At 48.4% G+C, this 21,911-nt stretch overlaps 8 protein-coding genes across 8 annotated transcripts; 3 read left to right on the top strand and 5 right to left on the bottom strand.

The window, feature by feature from the left end:
* Positions 1-691: 691 nt before the first annotated feature.
* On the top strand, positions 692-2,170 carry AO090020000657 (putative oxalate/formate antiporter; the record flags this gene model as incomplete). Its single annotated transcript, XM_001824886.1, has 3 exons — positions 692-1,052; positions 1,117-1,209; positions 1,263-2,170. 3 exons carry the CDS (start codon positions 692-694, stop codon positions 2,168-2,170), a joined length of 1,362 nt encoding a protein of 453 aa, XP_001824938.1.
* A 242-nt stretch (positions 2,171-2,412) lies between these two features.
* On the bottom strand, positions 2,413-3,696 carry AO090020000658 (MBL fold metallo-hydrolase; the record flags this gene model as incomplete). Its single annotated transcript, XM_001824887.3, has 5 exons — positions 2,413-2,838; positions 2,932-3,190; positions 3,258-3,388; positions 3,451-3,481; positions 3,530-3,696. 5 exons carry the CDS (start codon positions 3,694-3,696, stop codon positions 2,413-2,415), a joined length of 1,014 nt encoding a protein of 337 aa, XP_001824939.1.
* Positions 3,697-4,672: 976 nt separating this feature from the next.
* On the bottom strand, positions 4,673-5,459 carry AO090020000659 (putative cysteine dioxygenase; the record flags this gene model as incomplete). Its single annotated transcript, XM_001824888.3, has 3 exons — positions 4,673-4,797; positions 4,849-5,107; positions 5,169-5,459. 3 exons carry the CDS (start codon positions 5,457-5,459, stop codon positions 4,673-4,675), a joined length of 675 nt encoding a protein of 224 aa, XP_001824940.1.
* Positions 5,460-6,282: 823 nt separating this feature from the next.
* On the top strand, positions 6,283-8,181 carry AO090020000660 (Zn(II)2Cys6 transcription factor; the record flags this gene model as incomplete). The annotated part of the gene is made up of 1 exon (XM_023237901.1): positions 6,283-8,181. The coding sequence occupies one exon, from the start codon at positions 6,283-6,285 to the stop codon at positions 8,179-8,181; it is 1,899 nt and encodes a 632-aa protein (XP_023092931.1).
* A 660-nt stretch (positions 8,182-8,841) lies between these two features.
* AO090020000661 (ferritin-like domain-containing protein) lies at positions 8,842-10,239 on the bottom strand (the record flags this gene model as incomplete). Its single annotated transcript, XM_001824890.1, has 1 exon — positions 8,842-10,239. The coding sequence occupies one exon, from the start codon at positions 10,237-10,239 to the stop codon at positions 8,842-8,844; it is 1,398 nt and encodes a 465-aa protein (XP_001824942.1).
* Positions 10,240-15,455: 5,216 nt separating this feature from the next.
* Positions 15,456-16,306, top strand: AO090020000665 (uncharacterized protein; the record flags this gene model as incomplete). The annotated part of the gene is made up of 3 exons (XM_001824891.3): positions 15,456-15,582; positions 15,641-16,022; positions 16,075-16,306. 3 exons carry the CDS (start codon positions 15,456-15,458, stop codon positions 16,304-16,306), a joined length of 741 nt encoding a protein of 246 aa, XP_001824943.1.
* Positions 16,307-17,158: 852 nt separating this feature from the next.
* AO090020000666 (uncharacterized protein) lies at positions 17,159-18,248 on the bottom strand (the record flags this gene model as incomplete). Its single annotated transcript, XM_023237900.1, has 6 exons — positions 17,159-17,243; positions 17,303-17,423; positions 17,483-17,503; positions 17,555-17,670; positions 18,113-18,137; positions 18,194-18,248. The coding sequence occupies 6 exons, from the start codon at positions 18,246-18,248 to the stop codon at positions 17,159-17,161; spliced, it is 423 nt and encodes a 140-aa protein (XP_023092932.1).
* A 1,245-nt stretch (positions 18,249-19,493) lies between these two features.
* On the bottom strand, positions 19,494-21,288 carry AO090020000667 (uncharacterized protein; the record flags this gene model as incomplete). Its single annotated transcript, XM_023237899.1, has 7 exons — positions 19,494-19,961; positions 20,013-20,041; positions 20,280-20,416; positions 20,467-20,675; positions 20,736-20,808; positions 20,871-20,953; positions 21,100-21,288. 7 exons carry the CDS (start codon positions 21,286-21,288, stop codon positions 19,494-19,496), a joined length of 1,188 nt encoding a protein of 395 aa, XP_023092933.1.
* Between the last annotated feature and the right edge of the window lie 623 nt (positions 21,289-21,911).

Here is a 21,911-nt window from a genome sequence, read left to right as displayed (position 1 = left end):
TGGAGATGCTCCAAATGTCTAATTCGAATATGGATTAGCGTTGGAGACAGCTTCTTGTCTGGATGTGGTTAGCGTCACTTCTTCACAGCCGGAAGGTCTGAGTGTCAGGAAGACAAGACACATAAAAACGGAATACAACATTTCAACATTTTACTACTCATAGTACAGATATGATCTTAGGCTAAATTTCGTATCACTACTAGCAAGAACTACTCCTACTTTGTAGGATAATTGATTTGAATAGTATTCTATACCTACCTGCTGAGATGACAGCCCTGGAAATATAGACAGACTATCTAAGAACATGCATTTCTGCCCGACAGGTCCACCCCGTAGAAGCATTGCGACATTACTCCGTACAACACAAAGCTATCCAAGCATCATGCATTGGACTGTTCTACACCCATCTCCGAATTTCCGAACCCCCAGAGATCAAGGCAGGTGGAGCCCATTTGGTATCACGTGTGCCTGGCGAACCCTTCTCTGTCAAATTCTGTCTCCACTAGACTAGAGATTGATAATCTTGGGGCTGCCAAGTGTCTTACATCTGCTCTGTTCTTGATTAAAGGACCTTTGAATCCACAAGTGGCTCCGGTTTTGCGAACTGGGTTCTGACCTGGTTATTTCACCTCGTCTTTCGCTTCGTATTGCATTGTCAAAGTGCCGTTTTTTGCATACTGCTAGGTGATTAATGGCTGACACCGAGTCAAATGCCTGCCAGCATGCCATCAACGAACATGCCACGGAGGATGTAACGCAGAGCAAGCCCCAGAAAACAATCCGTAGTGCGATTTCAAACATCGTTGAAAAGACGAGGGCAGATCCTTGTGAACACTATCAAGATGCAAAGTATCCCGAAGGCGGTCTCCGCGCATGGCTCGTTGTACTGGGTTCCTGGTGTGCCATGGTGCCATCTATGGGTCTTTTGAATACCATCGGAGTCCTCCATGCTTGGACAGCGGATCATCAATTGGCACAATATTCGTCATCAAGTTTGGGATGGATTTTTGGTGCTTTTAGCTTTTTCCTCTACTTCGGAGGTGCCCAAGTTGGTATGATTGATGTACAACTATCCCGAGTGCATGCTGTAGAGTGCTAAGTAGGAGTATCTCATAGGGCCTATCTTTGACAGTCGAGGAGTGCTACCAGTGGTGTTACCAGGATCCATTGGCATAGTTCTATCCGTCTTCTTCTTCAGTGCAAGTACCGGTAGGTGTCAGGTCATGCCGAACGCAAGAGAATCCTTGCTAATTTCCCGACAGAATATTACCAAATATTCCTGTCCTTCAGCGTCCTTGGTGGTATCTCTTCTTGCTGCCTGTTTACCCCAGCCATCTCCGCCGTCGGTCACTGGTTTGATGTACGTCGCGGCCTTGCAACCGGTATTGCTTGCACTGCTGGCGGTCTCGGTGGCGTCTTCTTCCCTTTAATTATTCTATACATTGGCCCGACACTCGGCTTCGCCTGGGCAATGCGAATCATCGGAATTATTTCCTTTGTTTTGTGTGCTTTGGCTTGCTTATTACTCAAGACGCGACTACCCCCCAACCAGCAGGCTGGTATGGCAATTGACCTGAAAGCCCTCTTGGAACCGAAATATGCCTTGACCACACTGGCTGTCTGGCTAGTCGAGTTTGCCGTCTTCATCCCATACACGTACATTGTCTCTTATGGGTTGTACGCCGGCTTGGAACAATCCATGGCATACAAGCTGTCCGTGTTCCTGAACGCGGGGGCTATCCCAGGGCGAGCGTTCCCGGGAATCCTGGCCGACCGAATGGGCCGATTCAACGTGATGACCACCACAGCAGTTATTTGCGCGATCTGTACGCTGGCGCTATGGTACAAAGCGGGCACTAACGAAGGTGCAATCATTGCATATGCCGTGCTATTCGGGTTCTGGAGCGGGGCTGCGATCAGCTTGACGCCTGTGTGTATCTCGCAGGTCTGCCGCACTGAAGATTATGGAAAGCGTAATGGGACTACTTTCACGCTTGTCAGTGTCGGTACATTGATTGGCATTCCCCTCGCTGGTGCAATACAGGAAAGCAATGGAGGCGAGTATTGGGGTTTGATCATCTTCGGCGGTGTTCTATACCTGGCGTCGGCTGTTGCGTTCGCGGTGGCCAGGGGAGTTGCGGGTGGCTGGGGATGGAAGGTCAAGTTTTGAATATTGCTGATGAATAATAATTTGGATATAGATTATAGACCTGCCTTGGACTAGACTAAATGACTACATAGCGTTCTAGAGTTGAAGTTAATATCATACGTGACTTGTTCTTCAACCCGAGCCCGTTTACCAATAGCCTCACGAAGTACGGAAATATGATCGTTAATTATCAATTTATCATTGAAGAACATCCCACCACATGCGAGCTTACTCGAAGGGAATTGCAGGCAGGTTAAAAAAGATCAAGCTCTCACGCGAAACCGATACTCCTCTCCGCGGTCTAGATAGACCACACCACTACCCAATCCAGCCTCCTCGACCTGTTTTCGAAAGTCTTCCAATGAACTGGCGAACACGTCATAGTCGTCATAATGGATTGGAATGGTCACATCGGGCCGTATCAGCTGCATCAGCTGCACTCCCTGCTTTGCGTCCATCGTCACCATCATCGCCAATGGGCCCAATGCCGGTGATGGTACAGTCGTCCCACCAAGATGCGCCAACATCAAGTCGATCTTTTGATCACCATAGCGCCTGGGGATTTCTTTCAAGTCGTCGATCAGTAGTGTGTCGCCGGAGATGTAAATGCGATATCCGACCGTGAGATCTGTAGTTGACGAGCCGTCACTGTAGCCTAGCTCAATCATCCAGCCATTCGTTGGGGGGATCTATATTACTTCATTAGCCTCTAGCTGATCGACTGATGCATCTTAATCTTTTGGGCCCTCCGGCAAGAAATTCGAGGTGATGGGGAGGTATACAGCAGAGACTAGATCGTTCAATTTCTCAATGACCCCTGTGGGAACATGCTTTCCGGGCATTCCCGTCACTCGTACGCGGGCTTGTTTCTTCGAGGTGTTTCCTGTAATATCTATGGTAGCATCTTGAAAGGGCTCAAGGTCATACACTCTCGTGAATGAGTCCTCGCCCTTGGACGTCAATGTCGATTTGGCATGTGGAGTCGTGATGATCGGCAGATCGCGACGGAGTGATGATTCGACTTTTTGATCAAAATGATCGCTTCACAATGTAAGTCAGTATATCCTAAGGGAACAAGCGAGACGCAGTTCACGGGAGACTGGCGTACCCATGATAATGAGAAAGGAGGACGACGTCAACCCGGGGTAACTCATGCAAGTCCACAGCAGGATTTGTTCTGCGTGTACTCGTCACGCCCGGACCGAGATGGACATGGTCTCCTGCATGAAGGAAATTGGGCTTATGGTTAAATCAGCATCATTCCTATATAGTCCGTCCTATGGTCGTGATAGAGAACCAACATCGGTCATGACCCGCAACCCTTCCCATTCACTACTTGTCATCAGCCTCAGAACCTATACAAATCGAATTCTAGCTTACATGATAGTTGTTGCTGTCCCGATAAAGTACACCGATGCGTTTTCGTCACCTCCCCGGCGTGGATGCTGCTTGCTATCCTTTGCAGACGGAAGGCTAGCAGGCACATCTCCCGGCGCATCGCGGGTTGGGGCTTCGGTGTTGCAAAGGTCGACGGTCAAGTGATGCATTGCGATAGATGTACTCAGTTATTTTTTTCCGATAAGTCCATGGAATGGGTCCGGAATGTCAAATATCTTCCAGGCTGAGGCAAGAAATAGCAACTCGTACGCATGACATCATGTGCACATCACTCCACGGGAACATTGAACAACCCTAATAGATAGAGTCAGGAACATAGTTTACGCAGAATATGCGTTCAAGGCATTATATTAATCAGTAGTACTAGCCACTATGTTGCCATGCTGTGGCTACTCGTCTTGTTTTCCCAACGACGCAATCTACGTGGGAAGAATACTTCTCTGCTATGCAGTGTTATTGGGCCGCATTTCTGTTTATTAATTGCTTTACATCGTCTTTCTATCCCTCCCCCCCCTTCTTTTAGAAAAAAAGTTTTTCTTCTTATTTTTTTGTTTTTTGGGCATCAAACTAGAGTCCTGGATATTAGAGAGGTATAGATTTTATGGGACTTGCAATATCGCAGGCATAATCTACAGCCTATCATTTTAATCAGAAGAGTTGCCGCTGGTAGAATCGGGACTAACTAGCCACTGATATACGACCAATATATGTCAGTTATACGTATAAGGGAATTCGTCCTCCAGCTCTCTTCATTTCTTGTTTAATAGCTTTTGCAAGCGACTACACTGCACTTCTCCGTGATACTATCGGCCACAGTAGCAACCTGTTCAGAGATGCTTAGTTATTTAGGGTAGAACTCAACTTCAGAAAAGCTTAGCGTCAAAATACTTTGGATCAATTAATGATTGGACTGCTATGACCTTAATTAACACTATAGTGTGGGATATTGTGCGATAATAGAAACAGGTAACCGAAAGAATAATAAGAATAAAATCAGACAGAACAAGAGCAACGCTGGGATATATGAGCCATGGATAAATCTGACAGATAAATGACAATAAAAAGGGTACCTGACCCTTCCACATAGTGGTCGGTCGACGACAACTATTTCAGGACGTTTGTGTGTCACGCCTGACAAGCAGGCTTCTCAGTATTCGAATGAGCATGTGCTTGCGATACAAAACTGGCCTTTCCAGTGGCCCCATCGAAGATATGGTAGCCATAATCGGCGGCGTTAGGAGGGGTATAGACTAAGAGTGGTCAGTATTACAACAGGTTGGTAGAGTTTGACCAATACATACTGTGAAGGGAAACTGCAACTTGATTCGGACTTGGGTTATGAACCCGATGTAAGCCAATATCGTCCGAGATATATGTCACTTGATCTGTTTGATATCGCTTCTGGTGTTTGAGCTGGAGCGGGCTTGTCTCGTCCCCTTCGCTATGGGGAGGATGGTAGACCGTTTCGGTCAATTCGCCAGCCAAAACCTTCATGATGCAATGGGCATTGGCATGGTCGTGGATGGGGGAGCCTTTGCCTGGATTCCATACCAGCAGCAGCTTGGGCAAGTCAGTTACGGTCTTCAACGCCTTCGTGCCATCAGAGGAATGGTGAACATACAATGTTTGCCTTGCGGTTGATGTTTTCGATGGCATTGCGGGTATAGTTCTTACTCGGATCGTTGTAGAAGAACCGCAGCCAATCATTCGGATTTGAGACATACTTCTGCGCCAGCGCAATCAAGTGTTCATGGTCTATGTCTGATGAATCGATTCCCGAGGAATCGCCGAGGTAGGACTTGATATCATGGACGAGATCTTGTAAATCATACGTGGGAGGTAAGAAACGGTGATCGCATGGCGATGGGCCGTGCGGCAACGGGAGAGGCAAGTGTATAGCGGAAGCCAACATGATTTCTTTTTGGATCCTAGTGAGTGATTGTAGCACTTGGAGAAACTTCAAGGAGTGTTTGAGCACGCCCAGTATATTTATTCATTGATTGACCGCCATACCGGGGGATCATATTATGACCATCAAACACCCCCTGATAGCGCAATCGCCGATTGACAGCTTTCACGGGGCCATCTTAATCGCCGATTGAACGTGGATCCACGCGTCTTGGCTCTTGATAGTGGCACTGATGATGCAAATCAGTCTGCTGAGCGAATGGCGGTGGGCCAGCTATCCTATCAAAGAGCTCGATCTTCTGCAATAGAACAATTCCAGAGTGTTAGCGTTCATAGCGATAGTTTCTGATATCTTGAGTAGAGTAGTGAGCTCGCTCGACGGGTAGGGTAAGGACAGATCGCAATCGCCGATTGCGACAGTTTCCGCTCCAGACGGTGCGGACCACCGACGGGAGCCGTGGCAAGACGCTACTATCCATGATGCTACAGGGATAACGTTATACTTCCATCTGCGTCAAGTTTCACCTATGTTTCTGGTCTTTTTCGTTTTCTGGAGGTGATTGTAAAGTATCTTCTCCTCGCCACTAATCCCTTTTGAGTAAAATCGGGGAGACTGAAGAGACCAAAAGCGCAACGGGAAATCAACGGGAAAAAAGAAAGAAAATCGATGGTTGGCTCGTCCATTCAAAAGGTCACATCTTCAACTACAACCCTAACCCCCCAGATAGCATGATGACGAGTTAACGTCCCATAGACCGTGTCATCCAAGTAAGATGATAGTGATCGACATTTAATTTATTTTTAATATCATCGTTATCATGATCAACATGACCCCGAGACGATCCACCCGGCAAACTGGCCTCGCCGCCCTTGCTTGCACGGAATGCCGCAAACAGCATCTCAAATGTGACGCCAATCAACCATCCTGTTCGCGTTGTACCCAAGGTGGCTTTGTCTGTCAATATCTTCCTTCTCGTCGGGGAGGGCGTCGAAAGCCACGCCATGAGATTGTGTATCATCATCCACAACAACATCAGCCCTCGGCTTCGAAACTGGATGATGCGTTTGGTATCAGTGCCAGCCATTACTCTCCCGGGAATGGCACGGGGAATAATATCCAAACACCTCACCATGCGACGGGACTACCCCTGCAAGTATCGAGTGCACCTGGTCCAATGAACACGCCTGATAGTAGCAATATCTCGTTGCAGCGAAGTAGCCGTCCTGGCCTTGTAGGTGTCCCATGGCCGGCGATCCTATCGCCGAATGATGCCAGTTCAGATCGTTTAGAACCACCAGAGAGGTTATGGGACGAAGATGACCGTTGTGCTCGATTGTATTATGAGCATTTCCATGTCGCACATCCTATATTGGTCCCTAGCACGTTATACAAGGATCGCGATTACCCTCCCTTTCTTCAACTAGTCGTCGAATTCGTCGGGTCCCACTACTTGCCATCCGGTCCCCGCCAACAGCTGAAGGACAAGGTCGATGCCGCACTGGAATCCAATCCGGACCGCTCGCCATGTATGGTTCAGGCTTGGTTGATCTACTCCATTGCTCTGTATGCCCGTGGTGAGCGACAAAAGGCCCAGGAAGCGTTCTCGCAAAGTGCGGAGATCGCCTTTGAGCTGGGTATGCATCGGGGAGATTTCGCATCGTCGGCCCATCCTGAGAGATCTGTTGAAGCCGAGAGTATGAGAAGAACGTGGTGGGAACTATACATCACGGACATATTCATGGCCGTTCCGCTTAAAACGATTACCTTTCGATGTACTACGGTCGCTCCGGAGGTCGGCTTGCCTTGCGATGAATCTGCATACACGGGATGTGGCGAGATCCCACCGCCACGCAAGATGCTGGACTTCAAACGCAGGGTTTTCGCGGCCCAAGAGGTCGCCTTCTCGTCCTTCAGCTACCGCATTGAAGCGGTAACGATCCTGTGTCGCGTTTTGGTCCTGAATCGCCTGCGGGATTATCATCGCGACCATCTCCAAGCCATTGAAAATGCCCTTGTCAGCTGGGTCAACCACCTACCCTCCCGCAAACTGGATATTGTGGACTCATATGGTAATGTGGATGAGATGATCTTCCAAGCACATCTGATCATTGCGTATGCCACCATGTTGCTGCATCTACCGCGCAGCGATCTTCGGCCGCTCCTCACACAGCCCGACGACTGCTTTTGGCCGTCTGCACCCTGCCACCTCTCATCGACATTTCCACGCTTGGTCCATAGTATCAAGGCGACCGAAGCCTCCCGGCGTGTCTCTGACTCCATTTCTATCTGTCCGAACATCCAAAAGCACACGCCTTTCGTCATCCCCGCATTGGCTCTATGTGGTATGATCCAGCTCGCAACTTCTATCAATCACTCCGAAGAGTGTTTTGATCACCATTGTAATCGCGTCACCCTCATTCTCGGGTGTCTGAAAAGTACGAAGCGGACCTGGGGCTCCGCTGAATGTGCGTATGATTGTGTCCGATCCACTGCGGCTGACATTCTCTCGGATTCTATCGAGAAATGGAATGCCGAACCACTGAAATCGATTCCGACGCCTCACGATTCGAACGACGTGGAGCGCGCCAACAGTAATGTACCTCCAGCAGTTACCGTTGCGGAAGGGCAGGGCTTAATGATACCTGAACTTGCTCCGGGGTTCATCGATCCGACTTGCTACAATGCCTCGTTCTTCAACTGCCTGGCAGATTTTGATCTCAGCTAGACCTAGTTTATTCCAATCAAGGAGCACTCGGTTATAATCTCAATGGCTACGCTACTGAGCTCCGCCTGTGTTGTCTCTCCTAAGCTGTAAAGAGCATTGCGGGGACCAACATATCTAGCAAGGCACTCCTTGAAGAGCTCCAATTAAAATGAAGAATTGTGGGTATACATATGCCTCTAAATCTGCTATCTACCAAATGGTGTCCAGCTCAAAGCAAGTATGCAAGTCGTCAGACAATCAACTCACGAAGTAGCAAGTTCCGCGAAAATACGGGACAGTAATGCACATTCTCTCGCCCTAGATGCATCACAATATTTCCCGGCACTTACCAAGCCAGTCATGGTACCCTACCTTTATATACCTGGTTACATCGCTCCATCAACACGTGTGGTTTGCCAATCCATATAGCTGGCCATATCCTCAAGTCTACCCTAGAAAGTCTACTAAAGAAGGATGTCAAAATGAAGAAGCATTCTCAAGAAACGCTTTTATCATCAAATTTCAAGTTCTATAAAAGGATATAATCTATCAAACGTTGACCCTTGACTTTCAAACAAACAAGACTTCATCGAAATTGCTACCGATCAGATCATTTTGTGTCGAGGCGACTGACATGGCCACATCACCGCCCACGATGTTGCACCGCATGCCATGCTCAGCTTAACCAGCCATATACAAGCCGAGGGCGACAATGTGGGGATTGAGCATGGTCAAGTTAAACGGGGTGACAAAGAGGTCAAGATCAGTCAGCATGATAGCCATGGTGCCGTTGATGATGCCATCATCGCCATAGACGTAGCCCTCCGGTTGGTACGTGTAGCCAGTGTTGTCACCCGTCAGGGTCAAAGGCGAGTAGGTCAAGTTCAATTGAGAACTCCAGGCCACGAACTTAGGCTCACCAGCAGTTGTTGTCGTGATGTAGGAGTTGTTCGGTCCGACGCTCTTACCTGGCGCTTCCCATTCGAGGAAGACCTGCTTGCCAGGGTATGATAGAGGCTCGGAGCGGTTGTGGGCAATCGCGGGGGCACAATTCTTACCGATCGCGTCCTTGTTCAGGCAATTCTCGTCCTTTGGGATGTCTGAAACTGATGGGTCGGTGATACGCTTGCCGACCGTCTCGCTACCATCGTCTGGTGTGTCGTCCGGGGAAACGCGGTTGATGTTCGGGTTGTTCAAGATTTGGAGAGTTGGGAAGTTCTGCCATGCGAGACGAGTGGTACCCTCGGGACAGTAGCTGATATAGGGGGCTAACATTGTCCATTGCCAGGACTGGGGCCATCCGTTCTCGAACCAAACATCAATCGGGGTGAGTCCCGACATCTGTCGGAAGATCAATTGCTGGCGAGCTTCGGTGGAAATTGAAAGAGACAGAAGGGTGGCAACCTCGCGAGAGTCGAGATGGGAGATGAAACCCCAGACGCCAGATTCACCATAACGAGTGACACGTTGCATGAAATCGACCCACTCGCGGACAGTCTTGTACGGATAGTTATATACACATTGCTTCGGTGCGGCTTCTCCCAGCATGTTGCTCAGCAAGGTCGCATGTCCGGTCTCTTGGTTTGCCATGAACTCGATGAGCGACCGGGCCTCTGGGCCCAGGCCAGCCTCTTGGAACTCCTCGTCGGTAAACCGAGCAAGGCCATCGTGGAATAGATCGAGTTCAATGTACTCCTGATAGACACCAAGAGCAATCGACTCGAAGTCCCAGTCACTCTCTACCATGTAGCGAGGCTCGGTGCCATTTGTGCCCAATCCTCCAGCAGGGACATATGGGGCTGGCATCGGGTTGAGCGGCACACCTTGGCTGTTGTAGTACGTCGCGGTAGGGCTTGGAGGCTTGGGCTCGATTGACGCAGCAAGCGTCGCCGGCGCCTTCACGGCCCCAGTGGTGGTAGGCGTACCCGTGTACGGACCGTGATACGGAGCGCTGGTATAACCATTCTCCCCCACGATAACCGGGTAACCTGTTTGCTTAGCCGGTGCTTCGGTTGGGACTGGTGATGCAAAGACGCCAGCACCCGAAAGTAGAGCAGCAAGGAACAAGAAGGTCGGCATTATTTGAATCCAAGGCAGTCCCTTCGTGAAAGAAAACAAGGCTTAGGGTTCCGTGTCAAATAGCGTCTCATCAAGGGACTCTTTATAGGCCAGGCGTCGCAACGAGCTTGACAATCGTACACCTTTAGATCGCTGTGCTCCTTGGTCAATCTCGTAGCTTGGGTGTAACGGTGACCTAAGGACATAGGGCCCGATAGTCTCGTTTGTCGTCATTCTTTGGTACACTCTACGAGACGGAAACTTGATCCGCTTGATGCTCAGTTGATGGCACATGTAACAGCAACACAACTTCCCTGTTTGTTGCCCGTACATAACGATTGCATAAACTATGGAGTATCAGCTTCCTTGAATTCAGCGCCAAGGTTACCAGCAATCCACGACAGCTGCTCGAAAACGGCTTCAGCCAGGTTAATTTACAAGGCCCATTGTAAAAGTTCAGGAGGGAAACATTTCCCACCACAAGCTCATTGGTGTCTCCGCAACCGTCGATTGTATCCGCTCGCCGAAAACGGCAGTTTCTGGGATTTGATAGCAAGGCTATTGATCCCTCAGACCAGACTTTGCGTCCATGGAAAACTTTTTGTCTTCTACAAACGTAGTGTTAAGGATTCTTAACAGTGATTGACCAGGGCAGCATGCCATTGTCACTTGCGGATGAAGTATCCGGCCAATGTCTGACTCGCCAGGGCCTGTGGGCCCAGATGTGACATCAAGTGCAAAAGGCACCACGCCTTGTTTTTTTTTTCTCCTTTCTCGCGCTAAGTACGCCATGCGGATGCCCTTTTCTTGTTTTTCGTCAAGCCACTCTTTGTGCCTAGCTCTTAAGTGAATTTAATGTGGCAATCCAGCATCCCCAGCTCGGTAGATTACTATACACAACAGCGAATCTACAACATCCTAAATAGTGTAGTACAAAATGGGGCTATCAGGCCAACAGTACATGCAGTAGAATAGTAATAGCTTTCAAGTCAGTCAGAATTCAATCAAGCTCTTACTTGCCAGGGGAATGGCAACCCATATGAGGCGCAATCTGTCATGAACGGTGTGGGGAGCAAAGAATGTCAGAGCACCCCTGCCAAGGACGGCCAGGAGAAATGAATGGACTCCTGCTATATCCGGATATACTACATTTCCCAGTAATTGATGCGTCCTCGATGCAACCTGTGCAACTTGCAATACTCAGGATAATTATCAGGGGCCCGACAATTATCAGCTTTCTTGGGTCCAGGTAAGACTGCTGTGCTCGACGTGCGACAGGCTAGTCTTCTCTACGGTTGTGGAAACCATGCGCAAACAGTCCACGACAACTCTAGAAGTTTTGGTATCCGTTAGCTTTTCACCGGCTCATCGACTCACTGGTCTTGTAAATATCAAATCCCTGTAGTAAGGCCATCCTAGGCAACTATTAAGAAGGTAGCATACAAATATGAAGCCACTAATTCATGAAAGTGTCTTGCGCGATATACCACTTACGATGATTTACCAGATGGAGGCTGTCTCACTTTGATTTGGGGATTTAGTAGCCAGTCATGCCTCGAATCCGACTAGTCATATTCTTTGCTTTGTATACCAAATAGTCTTACTAACACGGCATCTGTTTGATTCGTCAAGGAGTGATACCATGGGGTTGAATCCCTCTGCTACGCGCCATGATCCCGACTGGGAATTTCCGAGCATACCCCAGGAAGGAAGATTCGAAAATAAAACTATCGACGATCGGCAAGGACCCTTTCCAATGCGGTGGAGATTCGTGGTTGAGATGCCGTGTGGAGTCTGCACACCAAGCTGGGGCCAAAAACGATCGTCTACACCAAACATTGCCTCAGGTCTCTCGTGAATCGTGGCCCAAGTAAAGTTGTCAATCTAAAAAAGACCAAAATATTTCTTTTGTTGGTGGTATATGCCACGTACCAAAAACCGCCACGGCTCAATCGTATATTTAATGGCACAGTGCTGAAGATCCGACGACAGTTGAAGATAATCTGCATGATCGCAGGGCTGACCATGCAGACCTGGGGTAGGAGCTAAGATTTAGCTTGGCACATTAGCCTGGGGGCTAAAATAGGATGAGAGGAAAGAAATATACCGAAGTAACTGTGCAGGCTACGTAGCTGCCTAGGTTCTATACGGCACGTCCAAGCCCCTTCTACTAGCAGCCAACTTCCGTAATGAAAAAGGTCCAGAAAAGCTCGGGGTAAAGAGCGCCGATTGATTTGCAATGTACGCGGTGCTCCTTCAGTCATGGCCCTTCAACTACAGCTGAAGAAGCTGTGAGGTGAGACACAAAGCAGGAGAAACAAACTTAATGCGACATACGGCAAGTCTTTCGGTAAGTTATCGAGAACAGAAATGCCTATTTAAAGTTGAGCCATGTTCCCGGCATTGGGATATCAAGAAGCCAGCAAATCTACTTTATCCATATTAGCTTTCAGTCTCTTCTACCTCTTTCAACCTATCCAACATGAAGTTGCCGCCTTTGCCTTCGCCCTCCTTTTCGCTGGAGCTTTTGCGGCCCCAAACCCTGCCGCAAAGCTTGAGGCACGCATAAACTGTGCTCAATGTATTGCAGTCTATAGTGCCTCCTCTTGCACTGCCCCTGGAGCCGTCGAAAAGGAATGTGGCAGTCTAGCCAGTGAGCTCTATACCCACCGACTATGAGACATGAGCTAACATCAACTTAGTTGCTTCTTGCAGAGAATCTGGATTCTGCACCTAAAGGATGACTCGCGAATTGATACAGGTTGTAAGTGTCTCTGAATTGAAATGCAGTAGCACCTTTGGATCGGAGGCTAATAAGCAACAGTATGGACAATGGACAGACAACAAGATGTGATGGAGACCTACGGCAACTGGGCTTGGATGATTATTGGAAACTAAGGTTTAAGAGCAATGGGCTCGTGTTGCTCTATAAGCTTGTAAATCTGTATCAGCACTTTCGAGATTACAGGCTGAATAATTAAAATTACGTTGAGTCTACATTCCATCTTCTCTCTATCTGTAGAAAATTGATTGTTAAATTTATGTACAAGCTATCTATTCTCAACTATATATATCCAGCCGTCCTAACGATAACTTCCAGTATAATATCATAGGAAGGTGGTCGAGTCCTGTACACATGTCTTCAATATCATTATATTCAATGCAGTTACAGTATATACCATACACTACAAACAAACACTGGCTACGACACTCAATCTCTACTACTAGGACGTTCCAACATCAAGTCGAGGGCTGCTGGCGATAAACTTACCGCATTCGGAAAGCTTATATAAGTCGCACATAGACTAACCCGATTAGGATAAGGAAGACCTTCCTTTTTGGGAGTGAGCCATATCACTGGGTTTGAGAAAACCCTAGTGACCATAACTTGCAATTGCAGACATCTTCTCTCAAACCAGCACAACGTTGGCCATGGACCTAAGGTTCCTGTAAGCCTTCTCAGGGGCGAAACTTCGTGCGAGTGGCTTATGACTGCGGCAGTGCTCCACTAATTGTTCCGTTCCGGCCGTTGTGGGCCGTCCAGCCAGCCATTTGTTCGGAACGTTTTAGCAAAAGCCTCTTGATCAGTCTGGCTATATCATTGGCACTTTTGGGGTTGGCAGGATGGGGGTTACATAACGTTAAATTAGGAGTTATGATCAACAAAACTGATTGGGCTGCCTGGAATACTGGAGATCGGATGCGTTGTAAGGGTCCACGGTTGCAATCGCAGTTGCTCCTTTTAACCGGGTATAGCTGAGCGAATCCTTACTTGATGCTAACTAATATAAAAAGCACCACGCTTCTGTGGTTTGGCAATTATGAGTAGCCGGCTTGACATCTAAAGCATTGCGAGTTGATCTCGACGTAGTCGAAAATGTGGCACTGACTATGGGATCGAAGTCCGGAGTGTCGGAAACGAAACAAGGGGGAATAAGCCAAGAAGGTGCATTCGAATCTCAAAATCTCCACCAAAATCTTTAATCAATATTTCCTATAATAAAGTTCATAGTTGGCCCCCATGCTTACTCGTTAGGGTTAACGGTCAACACCGTTGTTCTAACAGCACCCATGGAATAGATCGCCCCTTCCATGCACCCTGATCCCGTTTCCCGGCTGGCAAATGCACAGATTATTTCTGTGTGTCAATGTCGTGCTATGGAGAAGATGTCTAGTATTTTTATCTTTCTGGGACCAAGACATGTCAACGACACGCTTCTCAAACGACTGCGAAGGCGAACCGAGAAATTTGGTTGTCTCACTTGGTTGCATTGGAGCCCCACCAATCGCTTACCAACGATTAATATATTGGACGAGGAACAGTCCAATGAACAAGTCTTATGTATATTAATATAATCTCGGGCCACTAAACCTCGAAAAATCGCAGCAATCACCATTTCATTGACCCAAATCTAATTGGCTTCTCCACAACCTCGCACACTCTTGCATCGAAGTGTGAGAGATGCCTACTACGTATACTCATGTTTTTTTATACTCGGCGTAGCCTACCAGCATTGAGCAACGAAGAAGTCGAATAGGGAATAAGCCAAAGGCTCCCGGAAGATACCAAGAAGGCTTGGGAGTTGTTACTCTCTGTTTCACGACATCGTTCCGGCAGTTCCATTCCTCCTGTGCTGGGCCTGGACCCTCCCTGGTCCACTGTGGTCCGATCGCTCGATCCAATGGGATCTGTCCCGTTTATATTGATAGCAGGCCGATATTCGATCACGAACCGAACGTTGGCCCGTGCCATCCTCGAGAAGCCTCGGGGATATGCGAGTCAGTCTGATGCCATCAGCTATCTACCGAGGGGAAGCAGCGAGGCGTGATAACGAACAATGCGAAAGACCGGATTGGCTCAGGTGTCATCCTTTGGATACTCGCGTGGACTATCGGAAACTATATCTCCTAACTTTCATAGGAATGGTCGCGCTACCCACTTTTAAGATCCAACGCATGGTCATTACAATTCTTGGGATTGGGTACTATACTTTCTGGGCCGTTTAGATCCCTGCTCGCTTCAACACTAGTTACCGAGGCATGCCGCTGCCATCAACGGCGTGTGAATGGTGGATTGCGAGCAATCATAGCCACAATGCCGGTGGCCAATGCCCCCTGGCTAATGGCTGTCGTCTGACATGGCTCGGAGAATAAATATGATGGCCATTCTTCCTCCCACGCCCACAATTCATCACCTTTGTTGAACATACAGAACATTGTCGCAACAGAATACCGAAATGGGTGACGCACCAGCACTTCCCGACTACGTCCTTGACGCCGATGCAGTCCTTAAAGACACAGAGGCCGCCTGGCGACATGGCCGGGTGCCCAACTATTCAAAGACTAGACAGTTTTATGACCAGAGTTCGTCTTTCGCGGTCACATTCTCAAAGCACATAAACCGCTGACGCGATCGCTTAAGCTAAAACAATGAAACACGAGGCCGGAAGCCTTCCAGACCTGGTCGAAAAACTCGTCAAAAATTGGGAAATCGAAGCCTCATACAAGACCTCCCTCGCCGACTGGAGGACCATCGACCAGAAGACATATACTTTTTCATTAAACGGAGGCCCACCGCAGACAGGTGAGCATATGCTCAATGTTGGCACGTACAACGCTCTCCTGACTGCGAGCTCGTACTATGATCCGGCACACAATGATTTCGAAACGAGTCATAAGGCGTTCAAGCGCATGATGCCCACATTTGCCTGGGAGGTGACAGAAGTATATAGCGGACCGCCGACTGTGGTCTTCAAGTGGAGACATTGGGGTGATATGGCGAATGATTATGTGGGATATAACGAGTGAGTCCCTTTATCACTTCACATACATCGGATACTGACGGGTTCTACCTAGTCGCGGAGAGAAGGTCAGGGTCAAGGCGCATGGCGGCCGCATTGATATCCAGGGTATTGTTATTGCTAAGGTGAACGAAAAGCTTGAGCTGGAGAGAATCGATGTTTGGTATGATCCCATGGATATGTTTCGCCAGATTGCCCGCGAGAACGCGGAAGTTGTTGCCGACACCGCGTCGGTGTCTGGGGGCTGTCCGTTCTCTGGAGCTGCGAAGACCTCATCCTCTGAATGATACAGCGGCATGAACCTGTATACCTATCCATATACGCGTGGTGGAATGTATGATTAAATCTCTGGACTATGTTGCTCAGTAAACACGCGTTTGTCAACGGAATGTAAGATGTCCAGTTGAGACTATGCACCACTTCTCTAGTAGAGCCACTCTGACTCGGCGTGATAAAGTATAGCCTAGTAAATTATCTAAAGATCCATCAGGGCGCATATGAAGACGATTAGTATATGAGCCAACGCGTTAAGCACAAAACACACGTAAGTATACAATATTAAACCTATCAATGTTTTTATATCCGCATGTTCTGCGGACTAGAATAACCAAAGCAGCATTATTATTACGGATACTCATGAGTAACCTCCACAGTTCTGTGCACCGTTATGTCTTTAGACTGTTGCGGAATTGTATCGGACTCCCCCATGACATCAGCTCTATAACCACGCTCTCGTGTCGGAGTCAAGATCAACTCATGTGCGTCTGGCATGCTGCCCTCATGCGAGTGGTTGATTATCGAATGTACCGAGTCGGTACGATATCTCGAATGTGACCGCGAATGGGAGCGCAAAGGCGCCAGACCTCGCTCCGGGCCAGTCGGTCTAGGTGCCCCTGACGGATAGTGGGAGTGAACGGTAGAACGAAGGCAGCGAAAGAGCTGCCGAAGAAGAGGCCAGAGAAGCGGCACATTCGAAACGTAGACCGCGGTAGCTACTTCCGCGACATACCATTTCTGTCTCACTGTTAGCAAACTACTGGGATATACAATGGTGCGCAGACTGACCAAGAAGCGTGGGTTTTGGAGTTCGGTGAAATTGTAATACTTATTCAGAGCTGCCATAAGTATCTAGACACCGGTCAGCGGTTTATCTCAGCTGGAGTGTATTGGGGTTCACAGACAACGATCCCACCAAGACTGAACACAGCACACACTGCAACCTTCCTGCGATGTCGAAGTTGGTTACGTATTCTGACATACTAATGCATCTGTGGTAGACTTACTGCTTGAGAGGCAAGTGTGATCGGATGAAGAGCGGCAATGGAATACACAACATCATCAAGTCCGAGGAAATGTTGAGAACGGTTGTCGTAATCAAATGGTTGAAGTAGGTGGAACATTGGACTATAAAGATATTCAGTCGTCAATTCGTTTATCGACCTCCCATAGAAACTGTAACATACAGTCTTCAGCTTCAAGTTCCCCTGGAACTGATTAGCAGATGTATTTTGAACCCTGGTACAAGAGTGACATACAGTAATGGCTGATCGGCCTGCACCAGACTCCCAAGAAAAGGACCTCAATGACAATAAAGGAGATCACTACATATCCCGCAACAATTTTCACAACTAAATGCTCTTTCGTCATAAGCCTACCGAGAAAATGCATTAGTCTTCTAGTGCGCAAAACCTCTGGACATTGGCGTACGTTAGGCGATTGTAGATAATGAGAAGGCAGCACTTGACCAGCCATATTGTAACCAAAGCGAACTGCTCCAATGTGAAGACCATTTTGTTCCCCCAAATCATGAGTGAATAAGCATCTGGTGTAGGATTTTCTTGATGCACAATTGGATCACTGCTCACTCGAGCTACGTTATTTGCTGAAACAGTGACTCCCGTGAAGGTGAGCTATGCAGTTCTGTCAATCCCAATACATGGCCTGCAACCGTTCAATCGTGCACGTACCGCAATTACACCCATAAGCACATCATCCATTTGTAGCTCGCTCCATGACTTTAACCGTATGCGTCGCGAAATTCTATCTCCGGTCAGTACTTCTCTCCATTGCAGTCAATGTACGTGGAGACGAACAGGCGACATCCGATAATCAAAAGCCCTATATCACCTTAATGTCAATGATCGTAACAAACGTTTGTGCGGACGATAACTTACCCACTCCATATAAGATCCATGACTCAATAGCGATTTTTCTGGCAAAAGGATCCATGGCAGACATAAATGCCGAGTTCACCTCGAATCCACAGGATTCCCAGTGTCTCGGATGTGGTTCATATATACCGGTCTATGTACCTGGTCCCATCTGTGCATTCTTCACCGGAGCTAAGCTCAATAAGCTCCTAACTAGAGAAACGACTCATGTAAATATAAAAGCTTTAAGTGCCACGAGGAAAAGGGTTTGTCGAACCATGGCTCCAGCCTCCGAAAGGCCGAAACGGTCGCGGAGCCCTTCCATAAGAAGCCCCGTGGTATATGGTTTCAAACCTTAGTAAAGTCTATCAGTCGTAGGTCGAAGACGGACGCGGCTTAGCTTCAGAAGCCACTGTGTTAATGTTAGGGCTCGGCCAGCCTCTCGGGTTGAGCTCAGAGGCTAAACAGGGCCCAGGCCAAGATGGGAAACTATACTACGATCAGATATTGGCCCCGAGAGATTGGAAGACTGCGCCAAGCCGGCTACGTTCGACAAATGCGGTACGGAGTATGTAAAGGCGTTAAGGACAATGTCTATGTACAGTAAACTCGACAGTGCACGCCTTTCTGAGACATTAATAGACTTCCGGATGTTCAAAATCCCAAGGTCCGTGGGTTGGCCATGTTCGTATCCTGAATTTCTGCCGCAGTCGATTATCTGGTCGTCGGTGTTGGTGGAGGTTTGGCGGATCTCGTGTTAAACCTGAAATCAAAGTGCAGATCTCCCCGTTACAGTGGGCGCTGCACTGCCTGCCACTCCATTCCAAACTGGTATAGCGAGACGATCGAGGTTTCAAACAGACCCACAGAGTAGCCCAGCAAGGAAAACGACTACGAACAAAAGATAGCCATGGCTCCTGAAACAAGTGGTGGACGGTATTGGTCTGGTGAAGGTTCATGTCGTGGATTAAGGACTTTCCTCGGCATTGGAAAGGTTACAGTTCGAAGAATGTTGGATAACCATTCAACAAAAGGGCTTGCTTCTTCGTCATGGAAATTGGTCGACGCGTTATCTCGGGGCTATCTCGGAGAAATCTGTTGAGCCTGTTCGTATACGAAGCCACATGGCCGCCACTGACCTGGGGTTTGTGAGCGAGCCTCACTAGATAGATAGTTCAAGGGGTTTATAACAGTGACCCCTGAGTAGCTTACTTCGATCGATCCAACTACGGGGCCTCGGCATTGTAGACTGATCTATCGGGGATATTATCATTACCTGTTTATTTTGATTATCTATCATTAGTTCAGCCGCAAAGCCCGGGGTCTAACCCCGGCCTGGAACTGTTGTAGTGGAACCCTTATGGCTATCATCAGGTCTGGGTAGTTCTTCCGTGACGTGGATGCTGGTTTGGTGCCAGATTTCGAGTGGGATTCCTTGGTGGGCTTGCTGCTCAGGGTCGTCTTTGATAATTTCCTCCGCGCTCTCCGTTTTCCGTACCCCGGACATGGTGACGGATGTCCAGAGACCCTTTTTCTGGGAGGATGTGTGTCGTCTCGTCCTACTATGCGTTCCCGTTCCATATGCGTAGGGGGTGTAGTGGTGTGTTCTGCCTTTGCTGTGCGAACTGCCGGTCCAGGAACTCAGGTTGAAGACGCGGCGGACCAGACTCCAACAGTTGGGGATGTTGGCGACGCAGACGGCGGTGCTGGCCTCGCGGACGTACCAGAAGAGCCATTCGGGGCTGAAGGGATCTTTAAAGCTGTAGACTTTGCTGAGAGTGGCGCATAGGATCTAGGGGTCATTAGTCGCGATCGGTGGGGTTGAAGAATTTGCCGGTCTTACAATAAAGGTTCCCATGCTGAATACACCCACTAGAGTGATTTTACTACAATCCTGTTGTTAAATACTGGACGGAGCCTACGTCGCTTGAAACGTACCTGCGTAGTGGCAAACTGGCCGATATGAGGAGTGGCAGCGGAATGCACATCATAAGAATGTCTGACGAAATATTGAAGACCATGGTCATAATGAGGTGATGTGTCGCGGTTGAACATTGCTCTAGTATTACTAGTCAGAGACTAGGTTTTTCAATGAAGAGCGATCACATACCGTTGGGAGTGGGCACAGCCCAGTAGTTGTAGAATGGCCGACACCAAACCGCGAAGTAGAGGATCTCCAAGAGAATGTATGAGCCAACCACATAACCAGCCAGGATCTTGACGGCCAGCTGTTGCTTAATCCCTTCCCTATTACCGTCTCAGCGCATTGTTCGGTACACACGGACATTATAACTCACGTCAACCTGGCGTAGAGGAGAAGAAGACATCCTTTGCACCCCCAAATGGTCGCTAGCATGCATTGCTCAGTTGCCAACACCAGTTTGCTACCATAAATGCGGTCCTTGATCGACTCCGGTGTCAAATGCGCTTCGTCGCCCGGTTTCATTAAATTCGTCTGCGCATGTTCGATTCGATTCAATGTGACCACCAGCCCTGTGTAGAAGCACTATGGAAAGATTTGTAAGAAACGATAGGTCTGCTTGTATCTTTGTCGGTCGCGACATACCAATACCAGGAGCATTAAGTAGTCCTCCACTTGTAGGGCCTTCACGCTTTTCACCAACAGCAGCCGCGATATGCTGGGCAACGAGCATGTTAGTATTTGGATTTATTGATCTGTATCAGGGCTGAAAACACTCACAATCGCAGTATTATCACGAATACCGTGACCCCATACCAAATCCATGATTCAACTTGGAACTGGGACATGGTTTCTCTGCATCGCTAAACCGGGTTTCTCAGCCCTCTAGGAAGTCACACCCCAGATGGGCGCACGCAAGGTTACATATGATAACTTTCGGGCCACCGGGGATTAAATCTCAGCCAAGAAGTGGAAACGGAATCCTGGTCGTTTAGCATGGTCGATATACGTCGCAACCTGCAGGGACTGGTTCAAAACCGCCCACGGCGCAGGCAAAGTTAATTTCAACAAAAAGCCTCAGTTTCATTGTAACTACCAGTGACAATGCGGCTGCGTCAGCCGGATGGCAAGGCGAACCTAACCTTGGTGATTTCGAGGCCTCTTCTGGAAGACTAGGTTTAGGGCAACATTCCACCATGATTGGGGCTTCGCAGGGTGGAACCCTGGTATGGGGCTCCAACGTCTCCACCGTCTGCCGTGGAAATACGAGCCTACGCCTATCAAATCCCACATCACGTCACCTTTTCAAAGACACCAAAAACCCAAATACCGCGGTGCCATTGGTTTTATTCTAGCCTGCCATAAGTGGCATGGCACGGCTATTGATATGGCAGCTTGGGCTTCTCATTGGCGTCTCAGCTCGTGCCCTACGCAGACCATCTTCCGAACCTTGCCACACTATTACCATACGCCCCTGAACGCATGAGTGGTGTCCTGGGTATGATGCAACGACTTAAGGAGAGTCCCTGGACCCTGACAAATTACCAGAACTAGCGGGAGGCTCCGGAAGATGCCTCGGCGAAAGATAAAGGTTTCTCTCAAAGAAAGTCACTTTTGCTAATGGTCTTCTAGAACTTCCAGCCCGATTCAAAAATAGATTGAGTTTGGAATGGATAGTACATTCTAATTCCTACTTTTTGTTGTCGGTCCTCTCCTATATCAGTGCGCGATCGACTGAGGCGATGCATTCGGCCGGGCAGAGATCTTTGCATTGAATTGAGACCGAGGCCCGGTCAGGCCAGCTCAAGCAAGGAAAAGTCA

The sequence above is a fragment of the Aspergillus oryzae genome, chromosome 6 (assembly GCF_000184455.2).
Source record: "Aspergillus oryzae RIB40 DNA, chromosome 6".
NCBI classification, from domain to species: Eukaryota; Fungi; Ascomycota; class Eurotiomycetes; order Eurotiales; family Aspergillaceae; genus Aspergillus; species Aspergillus oryzae.
This window is presented reverse-complemented; position numbering and strand designations above follow the sequence as displayed.